General features: G+C 37.2%; 1 protein-coding gene across 1 annotated transcript; it reads left to right on the forward strand.

The window, feature by feature from the left end:
- Positions 1-86: 86 nt before the first annotated feature.
- polr1b (RNA polymerase I subunit B) lies at positions 87-21,025 on the forward strand. The gene is made up of 15 exons (XM_048205591.1): positions 87-334; positions 430-597; positions 1,763-1,909; positions 2,002-2,134; positions 2,219-2,355; positions 6,866-7,089; positions 7,358-7,529; positions 8,959-9,127; positions 9,266-9,547; positions 11,526-11,659; positions 11,763-11,933; positions 14,510-14,666; positions 16,377-16,573; positions 16,654-16,904; positions 19,849-21,025. Exons 1-15 carry the CDS (start codon positions 161-163, stop codon positions 20,729-20,731), a joined length of 3,399 nt encoding a protein of 1,132 aa, XP_048061548.1. The 5' UTR covers positions 87-160; the 3' UTR covers positions 20,732-21,025.

Raw genomic sequence — 21,025 nt, forward strand, 5'->3', positions numbered from 1 at the left:
GTGAAAAATGCAGAATTATTCTCTTCACACTCCATCACAGTAGGCTTGGTGGTGTGCCACAATGAAATAGAAAACTTTTATTTTGAAGTTGGGCAGCAGGAAGTTATGCGCTCTGTTGCCGAAATCACGTTGACAAGCGCGCACGTGTGTGCACAGCAGCATGGATCTCTCCAAGTGGTGTAATCTAAAGCCCGAACCGAGTTTAAAGCACTTGACAGAGGCAGGGTTCGGTGTCCCGAAAAACAAACAGCACGTGCCCGTGCAGGAGCTGGTGAAGGCGCACATTGATTCTTTTGATCAGGCAGTTACTGATGGATTATGTCGGGTTGTGGAGGTGAGACACACATACACACACACCACATGTTGATACTCATATAGATTCTCTATAGACAAGTGCTGGCTACACAAGCAAAATATATTTGTGTTCAGGGCATTCCTCCGTTGGAGTTCATGTACAGGGGAGACAGAGTCAGTCTGTCTTTTGTCGAGGCCATCATTCACCCGCCAGCGATTGCTAAAGGAGGAATCAGCAGAGATGTGCGGGTGTTCCCTGCCGAGTGCAGAGGCAGGCGCTGCACATACAAGGGGAAGCTAGTGGTAAGTCTGAGGATTAAATATGGTGAATTGATTGTGTTATTTCGGTAGAATAACTGCTGGTTTTCTTGTGTGTGTATGTATGTATGTATGTATGTACGTCTGTCCTTTTAATCCAATAATAATACAATGACGAATCTAATTTTTGAACCATAAAACAGGTCGTTCTTCAATTGGGGTGGCCAAACTAGACAGAAAAGTGTAAAAAAAATAATAATAATAATAATTTAAAAGTTTAAAAAATTGTTTTATTTTTAAATAATAAAATGTAATATGCTGTGTCCAGTGAAATTAAATCTTGAGGATTTTTTTCCACATATAAATATTCAATACCACACACATCATTTGTGGTAAACGGAAGCTCAAGCATGTTTGCTTGACCTTGACGTGACGTGAGAACCAATGAGGTTCGTTCTTGTGCATCAAGCAGGTTCGGTTGAGCTTCTGTTTATGTTTGCTAATCAATGTTTATATGTGAATAAAAGCATAAATTCAATCTGTTCATCATATTCTGTAGTATTCTAACTAATCAGACCACAAATTTTTCCAATTCTGTGTTCCTTATAAATAAGAGGTTCAGCCAGTGGTTATTTCTAAGGCTGAGACTAGCCCTGCGTTCCAATCGGAAGGGCCCATCCCTATGCCCTAATCCCTTCAAAGGGTTTATCCTACGGAGTGAGAGCTTCGAAGGGATGAAGGGTGTTTGTTTGTTTTTTGGAACACACTTCTGCATCATCTTAACGAGACAATCTTTTAATTAATACGCATTCATTTTCTGTAGTAACATTATAAGCTACTGCTGGTCTTTTACGTTAAATATAGTGTATATTGTGTCTATGTATTTGAAACATTTAAATGGGCTGATAAAGGGAGCTGTAAAGTATTTTTGAAGTACAATGTCGTTTTGACCATAATAATGTACAAAATCTAACTCGTATAAATATTATAGTAGTATAGAAAGATACTATACATATGTATACATAGGTAAAATCGAACTATGAGCCTCCTGTACTCATTCTGTGATGCCAAACAACTTCCTTATGCAAAGGATAATGCACAAGGAAGTCGTTTGGAATGCACCGTCAGTCACTGTTTGATTCATTGGATTCTGGGTCCTGGAGCCAAAACAGTTGACAACCACTGATGTCAGTGCTTTGTGTCTTCACAGGCGGATGTGAGCTGGTCTATTAATGGCATTCCCAAAGGAATCATCAAACAGGCTCTGGGACAGCTGCCGATCATGGTCAAATCGAAACTATGCAACCTTCATGGTCTCTCACCCAAAGAACTCATCCAGCATCATGAAGAAGCTGAGGTATAGATCATGCATCACAGAACTGCATGTAACTCCACCATCATACAGCTGTCTCTTGGACAAAATAATACTTAGTCTTGTTTTACCTTTAGGAAATGGGTGGTTATTTTCTGGTGAATGGCATAGAGAAGGTGATTCGTCTTCTGATCATGCCAAGGAGGAACTATCCCATCACCATATCAAGACCAAAGTTTAAGACCAGAGGACCGGGCTACACTCAATATGGTGAGTGCTGCATCTTTTCCAGATTGAATAATTGAACATGATTTATTAAATACACAGATTGATTTTAGTATTAACTCTTTGCAGGTGTTTCAATGCACTCTGTAAGGGATGAACACACAGCCGTTAATATGAATCTTCACTACCTGGAAAATGGAACAGTGATGGTGAATTTTATATACCAGAAAGAGCTGTTCTTTCTTCCCTTGGGCTTTGCACTGAAGGTAAAAGGAAGTTGTTTTTTTTATTTTTATTATTATTATTATAAGCCGCCTGAAGGTGTTTCTTTTGTGATAATGACCAGATGACATTACCCTACTTATTACCAGGTTTTTTTTAGTATTATTTGGCTGGGTTTCACAGACAGGGCTTAGATTAAGCCAGGATTAGGCCTTACGTAAATTAGCTAATTTAAAGTGTTAGTTCACCCAAAAATGAAAATTGTCATTAATTACTCACCTTCATGTCATTCTAAACTCATAAGTCATTCGTTCATATTCAGAACACAAATTAAAGGTCCTGTTTTTCGTGTTTTTTTTGAAGCTTTGATTGTGTTTATAGTGTGCAATATAACATGTGTTCATGTTTCGCGTGTAAAAAAAACACAGTATGTTTCACATAATTTACTTATCTGTATACCGCTGTTTCCACTGTCATAAAAACGGGCTGATGACTTCCTTGTTCTATGAAGTCCCTCCTTCAGAAATACATAACGAGCTCTGATTGTGTCCTGTGTTGTGATTCGACAGCAGTTTAGCGCATCTTGCCCGGAAAGGTCACGCCTCTTACCATAACGTGGAGATGCACGCACTCAGTGTTATTGTAAACATGTCTTTAATTTTACCCTATCAATTTGAGCCGGAATCAGACCCGGTGATTGGACTGCGGGATGAAAATAACAGCGTTTCGACGACATGGCGACAAACACACTCTACAAACGCAACTCTTGTGTATTCCTGTGTTTTAGTGACGTTAATTAAAGAAGGAAGTAGAGGGATGTAGTCCAAACTGGCCGTTCGATGTAGGCGACTTCTGTTAAATAAAATATCTCGCTTGGCATTGAACTTTGAGCTTTAAAATTTTACAGATTTTATTTATACTCTAACAACAACATTACACACTAACTAAAGTTTGAAACATGGGATCACGAAGAACGGGACCTTTAAAGGATTAGTTCACTTTCAAATAAATTTTTCCCGATAATTTACTCAACCCCATGTCATCCAAGATGTTCATGTCTTTCTTTCTTCGGTCGAAAAGAAATTAAGGTTTTTGATGAAAACATTCCAGGATTATTCTCCTTATAGTGGACTTCAGTGGCCTCCAAACGGTTGAAGGTCAAAATTACAGTTTCAGTGCAGCTTCAAAGGGCTTTAAATGATACCAGGCGAGGAATAAGGGTCTTATCTAGCAAAACGATCTGTCATTTTTGAAAAAAAAATGTAAATGTATATGCTTTATATAAACAAATGATCACCTTCCAAGTGCTTCCGCCAAAACCGCACTTTCGTATTCTTCAAAAAGCTTACGCTGTATGTCCTACGCCTTCCCTATTTTACTTATGGAAAAAATGGAACTGGCGCTGCGTTCGTTCTGTAAGTAGAATAGGGTTTGGTTGAATCGTGCTAGAGTTCATTGTTCCCCTTGGTGTAATTGGTTTAGGCAGATGTGAATGCAGCAATCGCACTCGGGTGCGCACCAAAAGTGTACCGAGACCTTCTTGAAGAGCTGGTCTTGGTACACTTTCTAATGAACTCTGGAGTGGTTCGCTTGAGACGTGAAAGCAATACGACTCAACGGACCAACAAACCAAGCAATATAATAATTCATGACGGGAAATGTGTCATATAAAAAGTAGTAGTGTCTGATTCTGTGAGTGAGCACATTAATTACTGTTGGTGAAAACCAAAGAGCGCCTCATCATCTTAAAACGTTGTGTAATTGTGCTTCTCTGTGCAAGAATACTGTACTGACGAAGCATTGATTCTGGCTCTTCCTGCATTATAACGTTCATATGGTCTCCACACAGTTAGCCTAGACAGTGCTGGGAGATCCAGAGAGAGCACGCTTGAATTTGCCGCAGTATTAATACGAATGTATATATATATATATATATATATATATATATATATATATATATATATATATATATATATATATATATATATATATATATATATATATATATATATAATATATATATACAGGGCTCTCAAGTTTTGGAGACAGGCAAGAGTGACACCCCCCCATAAAAAAAAAACAAAAAAAAAAAAACAACTTTCGCCACCTTCTCTGGGCCAGCATCCTGTAACCTGCCCTCAGGGTGAATGAGATGATGTTTATTAGTTGTCTTTTACCTGACACCTTTCAAAGACAGATGCAATGATTAATGCATCCACAGTGTTTCCCACAGGATTTTGTGAGACTGTAGTGGGTGGACATCAGTTCCTCTAGGGGGGTCCGGGGGCATGCCCCCCCGTAGGAAAATTTTGTACATTTTAAATTTAAATGCATGAATCTAGTGCATTCTAAGAGCAAAATTAAGTGACTAGATCAATGAAGAAATTTGTTCTCTTGTAAACAATTTTGTGCTCTAAAAGTAATTTATTTATTGCTGATGGTTGGGCACATTAGTCATGTACACAACATATAGTAGGCTAAATGAGAGTTCGTAAGTGGTCAAACATGTAGAGTACACAGTTAAACCATTAAAAATATGTAGCAAAAGAGGTTACCTTTGTTGAATTAATTTATTTGTGGGAGCCTGTGTCTGTATTTGTGGAACTAATGGTCACTCTTTGATTTGTTAACCAATCCAGAATGCACTAAACACACCACTTCATTATAGATAAAAATAAAAAATGAATAAAAATATATAATCATAAGCTGACCAATAAATAAATAAGTAAACTAGGTGAGTATATAATTCAGCAGCAAAAAGTATTCTAGCCTAATTCTTGGAAGAAAAAAAAAAGCTATGGAATGGCTTCAGATGACTTTGAATATAGGCAAGGCAAGGCAAGGCAATTTATTTGTATAGCACATTTCATACACAATGGTAATTCAAAATAAAATTATTAAAACTATTTGGAGAGAGAGATGTTTAATGTAACAAAATGTCAGTCATCGTGTGATAGCAAAATATAACTAGGCCTAGACTACTTGTTCTGAGCAGGTGTCAATGAACAGGCTGTAAAACTGTTGGCTAAGTTCAGACACTCATGAAAAACTGATGCTGATTATCTGATTATCTAACAGTAGTCAAGTTGTCATTGTTTGTGTCAAACAAGTTGTGAATTTGTTGTAACATTAAACAGGAGATCATGACTTACTCTGTGCTCAAAGTGATGCTCAGAGCTCCAGTGGTTCCCTCTGTGGGTGAACGAGGATGATGGTGAACAATTCCAAGATATGCTTTTTTTTCATTGGTTGTTGCGTTAAATCTTACCCAGATACAATAGTGCTATTTTCTGATTGGCTATTGTGTAGCCTCTTTCTTTTTTTTGATTGGCTGGTAAGTGGCAGGTTCGAGATGCGCTTGATTCCTTCCCGGTTCCAGAGAGAGCGGCGCGGCCAGATACATTTTGGGCGCTGCGGCATATTAAATATATGATAAATAGTTTTTCTGCGTGAGAAATACAATGTGTGGCGGGAGTGCGTGACAAAAGACCGAAATGAGTGACTGTCACGCTCAATGCGTGACACTTGAGAGCCCTGTATGTATATATATATGTATATATGTATATATATATATATACACTACATTCGTATTAATATATATAATATATTATAATATATATAATTTAATAGCGGGAATGATGGCTACATTCGTGTAGTGTTTGCTTGTGTCTCGTTGACTTGTCAATCATTTTGATGGATGACACTGATGACCAATAAGAGGACAGTTGTACTCGCATGTGACTTGCATAAACACATTTTGGTATGCTTTTAAATGCTGCCTTGTGACAGCGAACCAAACCAAGAAGAAAATGCAACATTGTAACATTTAGTCTCTGTATTGGAACAAAACAAATGATCCATAACTGTGAAAACACATATTTTTGATGAAATCCAAGAGGTTTCTGAACCACACATAGGCAGCAATGTCATTGCACCTTTCAAGGCCCAGAAAGGTACCAAAGACTCAGCCTTGATGTTATGAAGCGATGAGAAAAGTATTCTCGTCACATGAGGGTGAGTACTTAATGACAGAAATTTCATTTTTGGGTGAACTTAACCTTTAAGTAGCTTTTTTAAATGTGCCTTAGACATAAAAGGTGGCCTGGGACAGTCATACTTTGTGCACGCAAAAATTCTTCACACACTGCAGCTGTCATATCACCGTCCTGCTCTGCAGCATATTTCAATTATAATAATTCCAAAAATGCAAAATAACAAAAACGATTCAAAATCTAATATACAATCTATTCCACTTTTCTGCTACGCTGCAGCTTTAGTTTATATGCCATGACATATCACTCTTCTGTTGGTCGTGTCTTCATGTGATACAAATTTGCAGTCTTCCACATTCGCATGCGTATGAATGGCAATCAATGGAACAAAAAGTGTAGTGGTACTGCCTCTTTACAAGGTTTAGCAGTCATTATACAAACATGACCACCTCGGCTGACCAATCAGAATCAGGTTTTCCAGAGAGTTGTTTATTATTTAGGTATTAGTGCATAATCACTTTTGAATGAAATGTTTCAAATGCCTTTCCTTTCACCCCCAAAGGCTCTAGTGGATTACTCGGACTACCAAATCTACCAGGAGCTGATTAAAGGTCGAGAGGAGAACTCTTTCTTTAAGAGCTGTGTCTCAGAAATTCTGCGTATTGTCATGGACCAGGGCTGCACCACTAAAGCCAAGGTGCTCCGTTTCTTGGGCGAGCGTTTCCGGGTCAAACTCAACCTCCCAGAGTGGTACACTCACGAGCAATGTGCTCACTTCCTCTTAGAGTAAGTCCTAGGTGTTACAGAACCTACACTTTTTGTGTGTTTGCTGCTTTGTTGGTGTAAATTCATGTATATAGGTTGGGTGATGTTAAATATTTTTGACTTGAATAAAATCAGTTAATTTAGATGTTACTGGAAGATTTATTGGAAGTAGAGCTGGGTGATATGCCCAAAAATAATTTGTATTATTAAATCATCTCAATATTGAATCTTCAAACAAATTCCATCAAACAGTGCAGTGTGTTTTACAGTGCTATCATTCTGTTTGCAGTGAATGTCTGTGTATTCACCTGAAGTCAGATGTGGAGAAGTTCTACATGTTGTGTATGATGACACGGAAACTCTTCAGCTTTGCCAAGCAGGAGTGTATGGAGGAGAACCCTGACAGTCTGATGTTCCATGAAGTTCTCACACCAGGCCAGATTTACCTCATGTTCCTGAAAGTAAGATCACCTTGATCATCTCTTCACCTGTATGTCTTGCACAATCATGTCAATACTCATTTCATATACACCACCATTCAAATTTTTGGGGTGGGTAAGATTTTTAAAATGTTTTTGAATTAAGTCTCTTATGCTCAAGGCTGCATTTATTTGATCAAGAAATGGTAAGCAATATTGTTAAAATTTAAAATGTAATTTATTCCTGTGAAGCAAAGCTGAATTTTCAGCTAATATTTTGTAACATTATAAATGTCCTTACTGTCACTGTTGATAAATTTAACACCTCCTTAAGGCCAATTCACACTACGCAGACCAACGCAGACAGTTACCAGATTACAGCAGGCCACTTCTCAGACATTGTAACACCAATTCAGCATGTTCAATTGATGAAAACAAGCTCTGCCAGCAAACTCCGAAAGGGGTTAAAAGGATAGTTCACCCAAAAATGAAAATGATCCCATGATTTACTTAACGTCAAGCAACCCTAGGTGTATATGACTATCTTCTTTCAGACTAACACAATCTGAGACATATTTAAAAATATCCTTAGTCCTCCAAGGTTTATAATGGTTGTGAAATTTAAAAAAAGTAATCCATACGACTCCAGTGGGTTATTTGAATTGATAGTTTTAAATATGGATATTTTTCTTACAAAAACGCATCGCTTTGCTTCAGAAGGCCTTTATTAACCCCCCGGATTGGTGTTTTTTTTTTTTTTTTTTTTTTTAATGGATGGATGGATGCATTATTTTTGGCTTCAAAACGCGGCCCCCCATTCACAAACATTATAATCCTTGAAGGACTAAGGATTTTTTTAAATATATCTCCGATTGTGCTTGTCTGAAAGAAGATAGTCATATACACCTAGGATGGCTTGAGGGCGATTTTTGGATGAACTATCCCTTTAACACACTTAGAGTTGTCAAAAGTACCAACTTCAGTACATGTCGGTACTGAAATGTAAAATATGTGAAGCTTTGAGCGCTGTTGAGTGGATTCGTAAACACTTCTGATTGGCCATTGTGTTGACACGCTCATCGGATATTTTTCTGTGATTGGCTACAATGATCAGTGCACGGCAGTGTTTGAAAGCACACAGAAGTGTTTGAATTTGAAGCGTTTGAAAGCCGGACCAGTCCACTGATATACGCCTGCTTTCAAACGCTCCCATGTATATCTGTGTAAGTGCTTGGTGAGGAGCTTAATTGATGACTTGGACTATTTACAACGTTTTTACAGTGTTGATCATTGTAGCCAACGGCACTCAAAGCATCACGTTTTTTTAAAATTCCAGTGCCGAAGTCTGTACTTTTGACAACTCCAAACACACTGATTGACAATGTGCAAATGCAGCACATCACAAAAAAATAAATAAAAGTTTCACTGCTTCAAGAGATTTTTTTCCAAAGCTGTTCTAAATGCTTCCTAGGAGAGAATGGCAGGCTGGCTGGTGTCGGTGAAATATGCCATGGACAAGAGAAGTGAAAAACTGGGAGCGTTGACCGGAGATACTATAACCAAAATCTTCAACAAGGCTACAGATCTCACTAAAGCCTTCGAGTATATGTTAGCCACAGGAAACCTCCAGTCCAAGACAGGTACGAAACTGGTATTGCAGCTTGCTGCATCAATACAGAATGAAGTCACAGAACTGATGTGCGGTCACAGGCTTTTAGTGTGCTTATTCCATTTTTTTTTTTTTTTTTGAAAGCTAACATTTGTCTTTTTAACCGAAGGTCTGGGCTTGTTGCAGAACACCGGACTGTGTGTCGTGGCGGATAAGCTGAACTTCATCCGTTACCTGTCTCATTTCCGGTGCGTGCACAGAGGAGCCAGCTTCGCTAAGATGAGGACCACATCTGTGCGTAAGCTGTTGCCAGAGTCTTGGGGTTTCCTGTGTCCGGTACACACTCCTGACGGAGAACCGTGCGGCCTTATGAACCACATGACTGCCCATAGTGAGATTGTGACACAGGTGCATCCCACAACCACCCTGCCTGCCCTGCTGTGCTCTCTGGGTAAATAACATCTTATCATTGTTAAATAAGATCATCAGTTGGCTCTAGCTATATGTAAAGTGCCTGTAATTAGGGCTGTGTGGTTAGTCGAAAATTGCAATATGGATAGTGCAATTATCAAATTGCAAAGGCTGTGTTGTAATTAAATTAATATATGCACTGCCTGCCAATTAGATTTTTTTTTTCCCCCAAAATCAATTTTTGCAGCCCTACCTTTCATATCCAATTCAATGGGATATTACTTGCCTATTCACCAGGGGTACAACGGTTCAGATTACTCACGGTTTGGTTTGTATCATGGTTTTAGGCTCACGGTTTCAGTAAGGTTCGGTATGTCAAATAAAAATAAAGAAAATAAGAAAGAATAATCAAATAGTACAAATTCAGTAAAGAAGAGATACAAATAAAGCTTTTCAGGTTTTTCGTGTATCCAGTTTTAAGGTACAGAAATTGAATAAAGTATGCTTGCTAGTATACTCACCAAGACTAGGGTTGGGAATCGGTTCCGGTTCTGCGTAACAATTCCAGTTCCGGTTCCGGTTCCATTAAAATAATTAAACAACTAATAAAAAATAGTAGTAAGGGAAAAATGCACAATACTTGACTCAAACAGTCCTTTTTGTGTTTATTATTCTTGTAAAATAAATTTAACAGACTGCTAATCTCATATTCGCTAACATTTTACAATAAGGTTCATTAGTTAACATCAGTTAACTACATTAACATGAACTAATAATGAACTGCATTTCTACAGCATTTATTGATCTTTGTTAATGTTAATTTCAACATTTACTAATACATTATTAAAATCAAGAGTTGTATTTGTTAGTTACATTAGTTAATGCACTGTGAAGTAACTATGAACGGCTGTATTTTTATTAACATTAACAAAGATTAACAAATACATTGACAAATTGTTCATGGTTAGTTCATAAATGAACCTTATTGTAAAGTGTTACCACAAATTAGATAAGATGCTTGAACACACATGTAAGATCCAGACAGGTGAAAGAATATTTTTGTAAGTTAGATTCATAAAGACTTTTTTCTGAAAGAATGATTCAGTGATGGATACATTTTTAACAGCAATTTGTTGCCACCTAGTGGCGTAACAGTGCAATCGATACAGTTGTTATTTGAAGTCCAGTTACTTCCAGAAGGTAATTTATTATATTTTGATCGGTAACATCAGCGTTTCTATCTGAATAATAAACTTTTGTATACTTGTTATAATTGGAATATTTGTCACACAGAAATAATGATACTGTGCGTTTGAAAAGATTGTTTGTGAAGCTGTTTAGCTGGTTTAGCTATTAAGCTGGTTCTTGGTTCCCAACCCTAGCCAAGACGGGCATGTTGATGTAATTTTGTGTGAATTTGTCCGTTCAAACACAAGACTTGAAAGTGACCTCAATTTTTGCGCGCTTCGGATGAGTGCACAAATCTTCTCACAGCGCGTACGTAAGTTCTCTTTCGCAGCTTTCACTCGAATGTTTAAATTGGCAAGGCTTAAATGAGTTTAGTTTATATGCAGATAGCAACGTGTGCTGTTCAGGTCTCACCTGCGTTTGCGTGCTATCTACACTCTGGTAATGATGGCGTAAATGACTGGTCATATAAAGCATACGGCACTTGCAATGAACACAGTTTAGGGGAAGCCAGAATGCATATCCATCGACAGAAACATACATTAGCCTAACTCTGCTTGTCTGTTTTACTTATTTTCTACAAGCCATATTATAGATGCGTATGCGTCGTCAGATAGAGATTAACCGCGGTACAAGTGCGTGCCGAACCGAGTGTGCAGAACGGTATGGTTCGTTTTTTTTTAAATATATATATATATATATATATATATATATATATATATATATATATATATATATATATATATATATATATATATATATATATATTAAAACCGAGAACCGTTTCACCCCGACTATTCACTATTAAAATGATTTTTATCTAACACTAGGTGTGACTGCTGTAGACGGTACCCCCGGTCAGCCATATTCAGACTGTTATCCTGTCATACTGGACGGGGCCATGGTTGGCTGGGTGGAAAAAAATGTGGCGCCCTCAGTCATCGAATCTCTCCGCAGATTTAAGGTGGGAAATTATTTTGTTTCTTTTTGTAGTTTTCTTATCCTTGATCAAGTTATTTATGTTGAGGGTTTTATGTTATAAATTTTAACATTTGTGTCATCTGCAGGTGCTGAGAGAGAAGAAAGTGCCGCCCTGGACTGAGATTGTTCTGGTTCCTCAGACGGGTAAAGCCAGCTTGTACCCAGGCCTTTATCTGTTCACCACACCCTGTCGCATGGTGCGGCCCGTCCGGAACCTTGGCCTGGGCCAACAGGAGCTTATTGGCACCTTTGAACAGGTGAGAAAGCTGTTGTAGGAAATTTGTTGAAACTCATTTGTTGATAATCAGTGGAAACAAATTTGGTTTGACTTGACTAAACTGCAGAAGTCCCAGTGGGGTCTTTTGTTTGGGCAATTCTGATTCTTCTGAGCTTTTAAACTAAGCACAGACCTACAGCCTGTTCCGGCTTAGCATGTCCCAGCAATGACCCCAAATACATTAGAAATCACTCAAAACACTTTAGCAGCCAGGCCTACATATTGACTTCCAAAGCTTTGTCAAGCCAACATTCAAAATTTGAATTTGCCTTGTCTCGCTTTACCATAGAGTGCCACAGTTGGGTTTTAGAAGTAAAAATCCCATTAATTTTGTATATAGGGGAATTGATTTTTAATGATGACGACTTATAAACCTTTAAAGACAGATCTGCTGTGAGCTCCTAAGTTTGTTAATCAATGTTAATTATTTTGTAGAAGCTGTCAGTCTGCATTATTTTAACGTATTTTTTAAATCATGTTTGCAGTGGTTCATGGGATCAATGTTCCCTCTAAGCTGCGCACGTGCGCGGCCGCGCAGAAGAAATAATTGCCGCGCAGAGAACAGACATGAAAATGATTGTAGTAGTTTAGTTTAAATGAGAAATAATTGCAGTGCTCTGGACAACCGCTATAGAGTTATTGTCGCTATAGAGTTAGAACCGGTGAATGCGGTTTACAGGTTTCATAGAAAGAGAACGATTGAGCGCATGTGAGCTGGCTGCCTGTCTATGGCTGGCTGGCCCTGAGCCAAATCAGTCGCGGTAAGAATACTGTCATGTTTGCGGACTGAATACATCAATACGAGAGGCAACGCGAAACGAAAAGAAATGTGAAATAAAACGCCATGTTTAATGAAAAGTGGTGGAATTACACTCCCACCACAGGTGTAGCTTGCAAACACAAAATACACAAGTACCTCAGTTTAAATAGATTTTTGTGTGTGGTGGTGGTGTGGGTTTCAGGGATGTTTAGATAACTATAAACGAGTTAACGTTCACTTTTCTTAAAAATATTTAGCTATCAGTTTAAATGCTTCAGTTTGTTTTCACTATATAATATATTAAAACAAATGGAAGCATTTAAACTGATATAATATAGCCTGACTACGTCAGACTTCCTACTTCCGCTCAATTTCATTTCGCTTCTGTACTCAGTCTGATACAGCGTCAGATCTTTGTGTTTGCCACCGGTCTGGAAACAGCCGGGCCAATCAACGAACAGAGGGCGGGCTGAGAGCCGTGACGTAGATGCTAAGCGCCGAGTTTTACATTGTAGGTTAGAGAAATCGAAAACCGAAACGACCGCGGAAATGGGAAACGAGACACGGGATGCAAACTTCGGGATGCATTAACTTTGCATAATCTGCAAAAGTCGTTTACAGCCATGTTCACTCCGGTATTTCGCTCACATCATCATGTGTTTACAACAGGTTTACAGTGGAAGTTCAATCATAGATTTGAGTTCGATGCATGATGTCTGTGCTTCCATGCGGCTGTACAGGCGGATAACATACGTCATAACTAAACGTATCTGATTGGCTTATGGGTAACCAATGATTTTAAACTTCAGACAAGCGTCCCCTAGCGAGAGAGAAAACACTTCTCTATTATGCCATTCCAGACTCTGTCTACGAAGCAAAGTGAAGTAGCAGAGTCTGGTATTACCAGGCTAGATATAATAATGTATATCAGTTTAAATACTTAAATATTATATTATATTTTATTATATTATAATGTAAACCTGATAAAAAATTGATCTCACAAGGGGATTGTTTAGGGCTCCTTGCCACGAAAAATCTTAACCTCCTGTTATATAAAATCTGAGAAATTCAAAAGCAATAAACATGTAATTTTGATGGTTTAACACTGTCTGTTGCTAATAATTGACTGTACAAAAACACATTATGGTTGTCCCAAACCATCATTGTAACTGCTCATATTATATTATTATAAAGAATTGAACTGTCCTGCAGGAGGACAGAAATAATTTTTTAATAGAATTTCTTGGTAAAGACTGGTACAGTTAATACAGTAATGTGAAAAAATCTCAGGTAACCTAAAATGTGCTTAATTTAGTGACTGAACTGCTTGTTTTCAAACATATTATTTAATAAATCACTAAGTTACATCAAGGGTCAAATAAAATAGAAACGGCACATTAAAGTTAAATGTTACAGTTGCATGATAAAACCTGTTTTTTGTGTGTGTTTACGTTCATTGTACAGGTCTGATATAAAGTATGGTTTTGCTCAGGTGGCCAAAATGTGCGCTCAACAGAGAAAAGTTTTGCTCAGCGAGAAAAAAAATTAGAGGGAACATTGCATGGGATTGTAGTTTTTTCCCCTCATTAAAGCCGTTAAGTTCAATGTCTTGCACCTTTGTCTTTTTGTCCAATTTTCAATTACTTTTTTGCTTCAAATCATAGTTTGTAATGTTGTGATTCACCTCGTAGCTGGTTGGTTTGGTTCTTTGCTGATAACTCTTTAACAACGACTTCATTACTCATCTAATTTCAAGATTTTAAACTCTTTAATTTTCTAATTTTTTTTTATTTCAGGTGTACCTGAATGTGGGCATCTTCGAGGAAGAGTTAGAGGAGGGAGTGACCACACATCAAGAGCTGTTTCCTCACAGCATGTTGAGCGTAGTGGCAGAATTCATTCCTTACTCTGATCACAACCAGAGCCCCAGAAACATGTACCAGTGCCAGATGAGTAAGAAACTCACTTCCTTTTGTGTGTTTTTTTGATAGTTTATATCTAAATACAGGGTACCTATGTAGTTTGGAAAAATATGGACTTTTATTTGAGTAGTTTTCAGGTCTGGATAAGTATGGGGAAAAAATGTGTGTTTCCAGACTATTGCCTTTATTCAGTTTTCTAAAATATGAAATTCAGAATTTCTAAAAAAAAAAAGACGAAAAAGACATTTTTCGTCAAAACTGACTGCACCCACACAAGCCAGCATCGCGCTACATTAGTGCTGTTCTCGGCAATAACGTTACCTTTGTGAAAGTGGGGATTTAGCATTTACTAGCATGAAGAAACAATAGACATAGACTGCATGTAGATTTAAGATTCAGTCTACGATCTAATAATCTACAGCTCTCGATACAAAAACATACCCTTCTGTGAGTTACTGTTTTTAATGTTGATCATATTATACCAGCAAAAATATTGCCCCGAATATAATATATAATATCCCGAATATTGATTTTATACAACAGTTCAACAAACAAAAGGGTTATATTAAGTGATTAGTAAATACTGTATTGTCAGTATTGTAAGTATTTTTGCTCTATTTTGCAACTAAAGCCACAGCAGAGCAGCACACAAGCTGTTTCGTGAACGAATCTGCGGCTTTGAACGAATCGTCAATGATTCAATGATCCATTCATAAATACAGCCGCTTGCTTTGATACTAAATGAATGAATGACTCGATGATTCACTCATAAAAACAGTGACTTACCGCCACCTACTGGCTGGTTTTAATGTAATATTTAAAAGTATCACTTCGTTTTTATCATCATTGTATTTATTTAATTTTTAAAAAAATTTATTTAAGGCATTATTTATTTTACAAAGGTATTTATAAAGGAAAAAATATTGTCCCTTATTGGAAATGTGTAACTGCAGTCTAAGTGGAAAAGAGAGAGTACACAGAAGGATGTATGACACTCTGGAAAGATTGAGAACCACTGAAAGAGGATATGTACAATTGCACAAGATCTACTGCTAAGAGTGCAATGTCAACACAGCCTGTTACCTTGATTCAAATTTTTCATAAGCTTGAATGAATTGGTCTAAAGAGAAAACTTATAATGACTATTTTGTCTAAAGACTACATATAAAATAGCTATCAAAATGAATGTTGGTAACTGTAGTTTGACTAAAAGTAATGACTAAGACTTGACAAAAATGTGAAGACTTTTCGTCGACTAAAACTAGACTAAAATATGAAAGACTAAAATGACTAAAATGTGACTAAGACTAAGGAGCATTTTTGTCTGAAGATAAAGACTAAGACAATCAAAAATGGCTGCCAAAATTAACACTGATTCAACATCAAATCACATTTACAGTATCATACTGATTTGTCAGAGGTGAATATATGCAGGTTATAAAGTGTTTTAGGTTTCTTCTCATGTAAGTATGTAATCTTTTGAGAAAACCACTGGAAAAAATGACTGTACTATATACCAAATGTAATGCTGAAAATACTGCTGTATTAACCATTTATGTTAAATATGTTCTGAAAAATCTACAGAAAGGTTTGGAAATTTGAGTCTGAAAAAGTAGGGAGTTTTGAAATAGAAAATGTGTAGGAAATGTTTAAATAACTTCTTTCTGTCATAACATGTCTGCAAATATCAGAAAACAAATAAACTACGAGCTGCAACTTACATGACATCATCCTGTCTTAGGTAAACAGACCATGGGCTTCCCGCTGCATTCGTACCAGGACCGATCCGACAATAAACTGTACCGTCTGCAGACCCCCCAGAGTCCTCTGGTCAGACCCTCGATGTACGACCACTATAACATGGACAATTACCCTATTGGCACCAACGCAATAGTTGCTGTCATTTCTTACACTGGCTACGATATGGAAGATGCTATGGTAAGCATAGTACCATTAGTACATTCCAAAACGTTCTTTTGCATTTGTTAATATTGTTCATCCTTTCTAACTTTTTCCAGATCGTCAATAAGTCCTCATGGGAGCGTGGCTTTGCTCATGGTTCTGTTTATAAGACCGACGTCATAGATCTGGCTGAAAAGTTCAAAGGTCAAGATGACATTGTGTTTGGGGTGAAGCCAGGTGACCCCAAAGTAAAGGACAAACTGGATGCAGATGGATTGCCATTTATCGGCTCCGTGCTGAAGTATGGAGACCCTTACTACAGCTACATCAATTCCATTACCGGCCAGAGTCATGTGGTCTTTTTCAAGTAAGGCATCACATTAGTTTCTTGCTTTGGTTTAAAAAAAAAAAAAAAAGGCCTTTAAATGTAGTCATCACAGTCATTAATTTTACTCTATTTCAGTGTGTTTTTTATATTATTATATCTTAAAAATATTTTAAATATAGTGTTTATATTTAGTTTTCATTTAAATTTTTTTATTAGTTTGTTTATTTATATATGTATATAGGGCCCTATGAAATCTGGTTTATTTTTTCCTAAATTCAGTTTTATTTTTTCCCAAATTCCGTTTTAAAGTGTTTTTTTTTTTTTTTTTTTTTTTTTTTTTTTTTTGGACTCCATTTTAATGGTGAAATTAAATTTTAGTAATCAAAAACCATGTCTAATCAATGGAAATAATGAAACTTATCTAATTTACCAACAACTTATTAGAAGTTTAACAAAAAATTAAAATTTTTAGGGCACAATGATAAACGTTTTATTCTTTTTATTCATTTTATTTTTAACCAAATTCTGTTTTCTGTTTTAACTTTTCTGGATTCCATTTTAATGCTTTAATTACATTTTAGTAATAAATATTTTTATGAAATTTTTTTGTAATTTTTTTTTTTTTCCCCAGAAATTCTGTTCCGTATTAATTTTTCCGGCAATCAAATGAACGCATACCATTTAATTTATCTTTTAATCATGAAATTAAACTTTTTTTGTCAAACAATGTGCTGCACAACAGAGCTTTACTGGTAAAATTTAATAATTCATTATTAATTTAATTTGTCTAAATTCTACTGTACAACACTAATATGTTTCTGTCAAGTTAAATTGAACTTTTATTTTGATGGGTTGCCAAGAGCTTTGAGTTTCTCTGTGTTTATGATGATAAAATTCCATTTTTTTCTTTTTTTTTTTTTTTTTTTTTTTTTTTTTTTTTACTGGATTCCGTGATTTTTTTCCAAGCACATTTTTCCAATCCACATCAATCTTAATAACTACTATTAATATTGTTTTTAATCATTTATAAGTGATATATAATTGTTCATGAAGGCTGGAAATGAAAAATCCCTTATATTCAGGTGTGCAGAATTATCAGGCAGGTTTTCTTTTACAGGCAAAATGAGCCAAAAAAAAAAAAATTAACTCAGACTGAAAAGTCAAAAAATATTAAATAATCATGAGAAGGACGCAATACTAATGCAATACTAGAAATTGCAAAGTTAAAGCATGACCAAGGGACAGCAAAATGCTCATTGGGTCAGCAGGGTCAGACAAAAACAGGTGGAAAAGAAAAGACACATGTTAACTGCAAAGAATTAAGGTGAAGAATTAAGTGTGAAACCATCAGGAACCCTTTAGTTTCCAGCACCACCATTTTCCAGAACAGCAACCTACCTGGAGTCTCCAGAAGTGCAAGGTGTCAGGATCTCAGAGACTTACGTTAGCTAAAGAATCCTAAAAAAATGACCCACTCTTAATAAGAATCACAAGCTGAAGTGTTATAAAATACATGAAGACTGGGTTTTTATAGGCCTTATAGACAGACAGCTTTAGAGTGGCTCCTGAAGGACCAGCACCACATCCTCTTGTACCACTGTTTGAAAAATTTATCTTCCAGAATCTGGCAGTAAGTTTTGGAAGATCATTTTTAGTCCATCTCTGCAAGACGGACATTTCAGGATAAGAGATGGACTAAAAGTGAACTCCCACACCTTACTGCCAGATTTTGGAAGATAAATTCTTCAAACAGTGGTACAAGAGGATGTAGTGCTGGTCCTTCAGGAGTCACTCTCAAGCTGTCTGTCTATAAGGCCTATAAAAACCCAGTCTTCATGTATTTTATAACACTTCAGGTTGATATTCTTATTAAGAGCGAGTCATTTTTTAGGATTCTTTAGCTAACCTAAGCAGTTTGTAGCTTTTTTTGGTTAAAAATTATCCAAAATCAATTTGAGCAATTACATAACCAGCCAGTGTTCAAAACTATCTCCTTAACTTAGCCCATTTCACATCGGTAAGCTTGTTGTAATGTTTTCTAATCCAAGTGGCACTGGTAGGTTTCCGTGGAAAATTCGAGCTTGCTGCTACAACAATTTTGAGAACAAAGTATAACAATAATAATTTGCATGATTTGATGTGATATGAGCTAAGTGATTGTTAGACTTGATCACCATTGGCAGCGCGATTTTATTGTAATGCTTTTTTTCCCAGTCAGAACAAAAATGGCAGATTTGTTACTTCAGATGACATTTTCTGGTGAAAATTCTTATTTTGGTCATATTTCCAAGATACAGAATCTGTGATTCGGAAGTACAGTATCCACCGGTGCGGTGGCTGACAGCCACAAATATTCAAAACATTAGATTCATCCGTGCTGAGGAGCCGTGCTGATGCACAACCCACAACGTAAAGATGATAATTCTGCAAACAACTGCAATTGCAGGTTTCAAACAGAGATGCCGACAAAGAGGCAAAACTTACGGATTGCAGCTTTAAGAAAGATAATATTAGTAGTTGTGATTTTTCGTATCGTTGACAAGATCAACACTGCTTTACTGACTCAACCAAGTACTGCTCAAATTTTGTTGAGGAAGTGTTAAAAACAATTTTAAGTTATTATAAATAATATTACTAATGAATGTAAATTATAAAATAATTCTAATTATTCTCATTTTAAATGGACTTTATCAATAGGCAACAAGTCACTGTACAAACTTCAACTTCAGGTGATGGTTTTCATATTCTAATGTTTAGTGCAGTTGTAAAGGTTTTTTTTTTTTTTTTTTTTGTGAAAATACCTTGAGCTTGTGTTAACCACAGACCTTATTCCAGGCAGTTAATCAAACACCCATTGACTTCAGGACAATGGAGCCTGAAGTATTAAAATGCTAACTTGTTTCTGGGTTTTGGCCTACAAAAATTTCATCCCTGCAGCACTTTGTTAGGTTTTATTGATTTCTGAACCTCTGTTTCTCCTCAGGTACCAGGAGAGCTGCATTGTGGACAATATCAAGGTGTGCAGCAATGACACCGGCACTGGCCGTTTCAAGCGTGTTTGCATCACAGCCCGCATTCCCAGGAACCCCACCATCGGAGACAAGTTTGCCAGCAGACACGGTCAGAAAGGAATCCTGAGCCGCCTGTGGCCCGCGGAGGACATGCCCTTCACCGAGAGTGGTATGAGCCCGGACATCCTGTTCAACCCTCATGGCTTCCCCTCTAGAATGACCATCGGAATGCTTATCGAGAGCATGGCTGGAAAATCTGCATCCCTCCATGGCCTGTCTCACGACGCCACACCCTTCAGGTTCTCTGAGAAAAAATCTGCATTGGAGCACTTCGGTGAAATGCTGAAAGCAGCAGGATACAACTTCTATGGAACGGAACGGCTCTACTCTGGCATCAGTGGCTTGGAGCTTGAGGCAGACATCTTCATCGGGGTGGTTTACTACCAGCGCTTGCGTCATATGGTCTCCGACAAGTTCCAGGTGAGAACTACCGGAGCGAGAGATAAAGTGACCAATCAGCCAGTGGGAGGGAGGAACATCCAGGGAGGAATCCGGTTCGGAGAGATGGAACGGGATGCTTTGCTGGCTCACGGGTCGTCGTTTCTGCTTCACGACCGGCTGTTTAACTGCTCGGACCGCTCCGTGGCGCAAGTTTGCATAGACTGTGGCAGCCTGCTGTCGCCGCTTCTGGAAAAGCCGCCGCCTCATTGGTCAGCTACACGCCATCGGAAAACCATCTGCTTGTTGTGCAAGAAGAGCGACTCAATTGAGACTGTAGCCGTTCCTTATGTGTTCAGATACTTTGTAGCAGAGCTTGCAGCAATGAACATTAAAGTCAAATTAGATGTCAAGTAAAATTGTTGGACTGTATTCAGTTTCTTTGCTTACGTGAAAAATAAAGTGCCTGAAAAGTACAATGTGAAGAAAAAAGGTGTTTAGTGTTTGTCTCGCTTGTATAATGAAATACATCTGTATCAGTGGTCATCAACATTTTCATATCAATAGCAGGACTAATGTGGACCGTATAACCTTGTCAAGGTCATGCATAGGAATGGGAGATAATTCGGTTCCAGATTATACTTTTTTGTACTTTTGAGGAAGCGCAATATTTAGTAATATTTTATTTTATTAAAGTAACATTTATCACAA

This window comes from Megalobrama amblycephala, linkage group LG10 (genome assembly GCF_018812025.1).
Source record: "Megalobrama amblycephala isolate DHTTF-2021 linkage group LG10, ASM1881202v1, whole genome shotgun sequence".
In the NCBI taxonomy this organism is placed as follows: Eukaryota; Metazoa; Chordata; class Actinopteri; order Cypriniformes; family Xenocyprididae; genus Megalobrama; species Megalobrama amblycephala.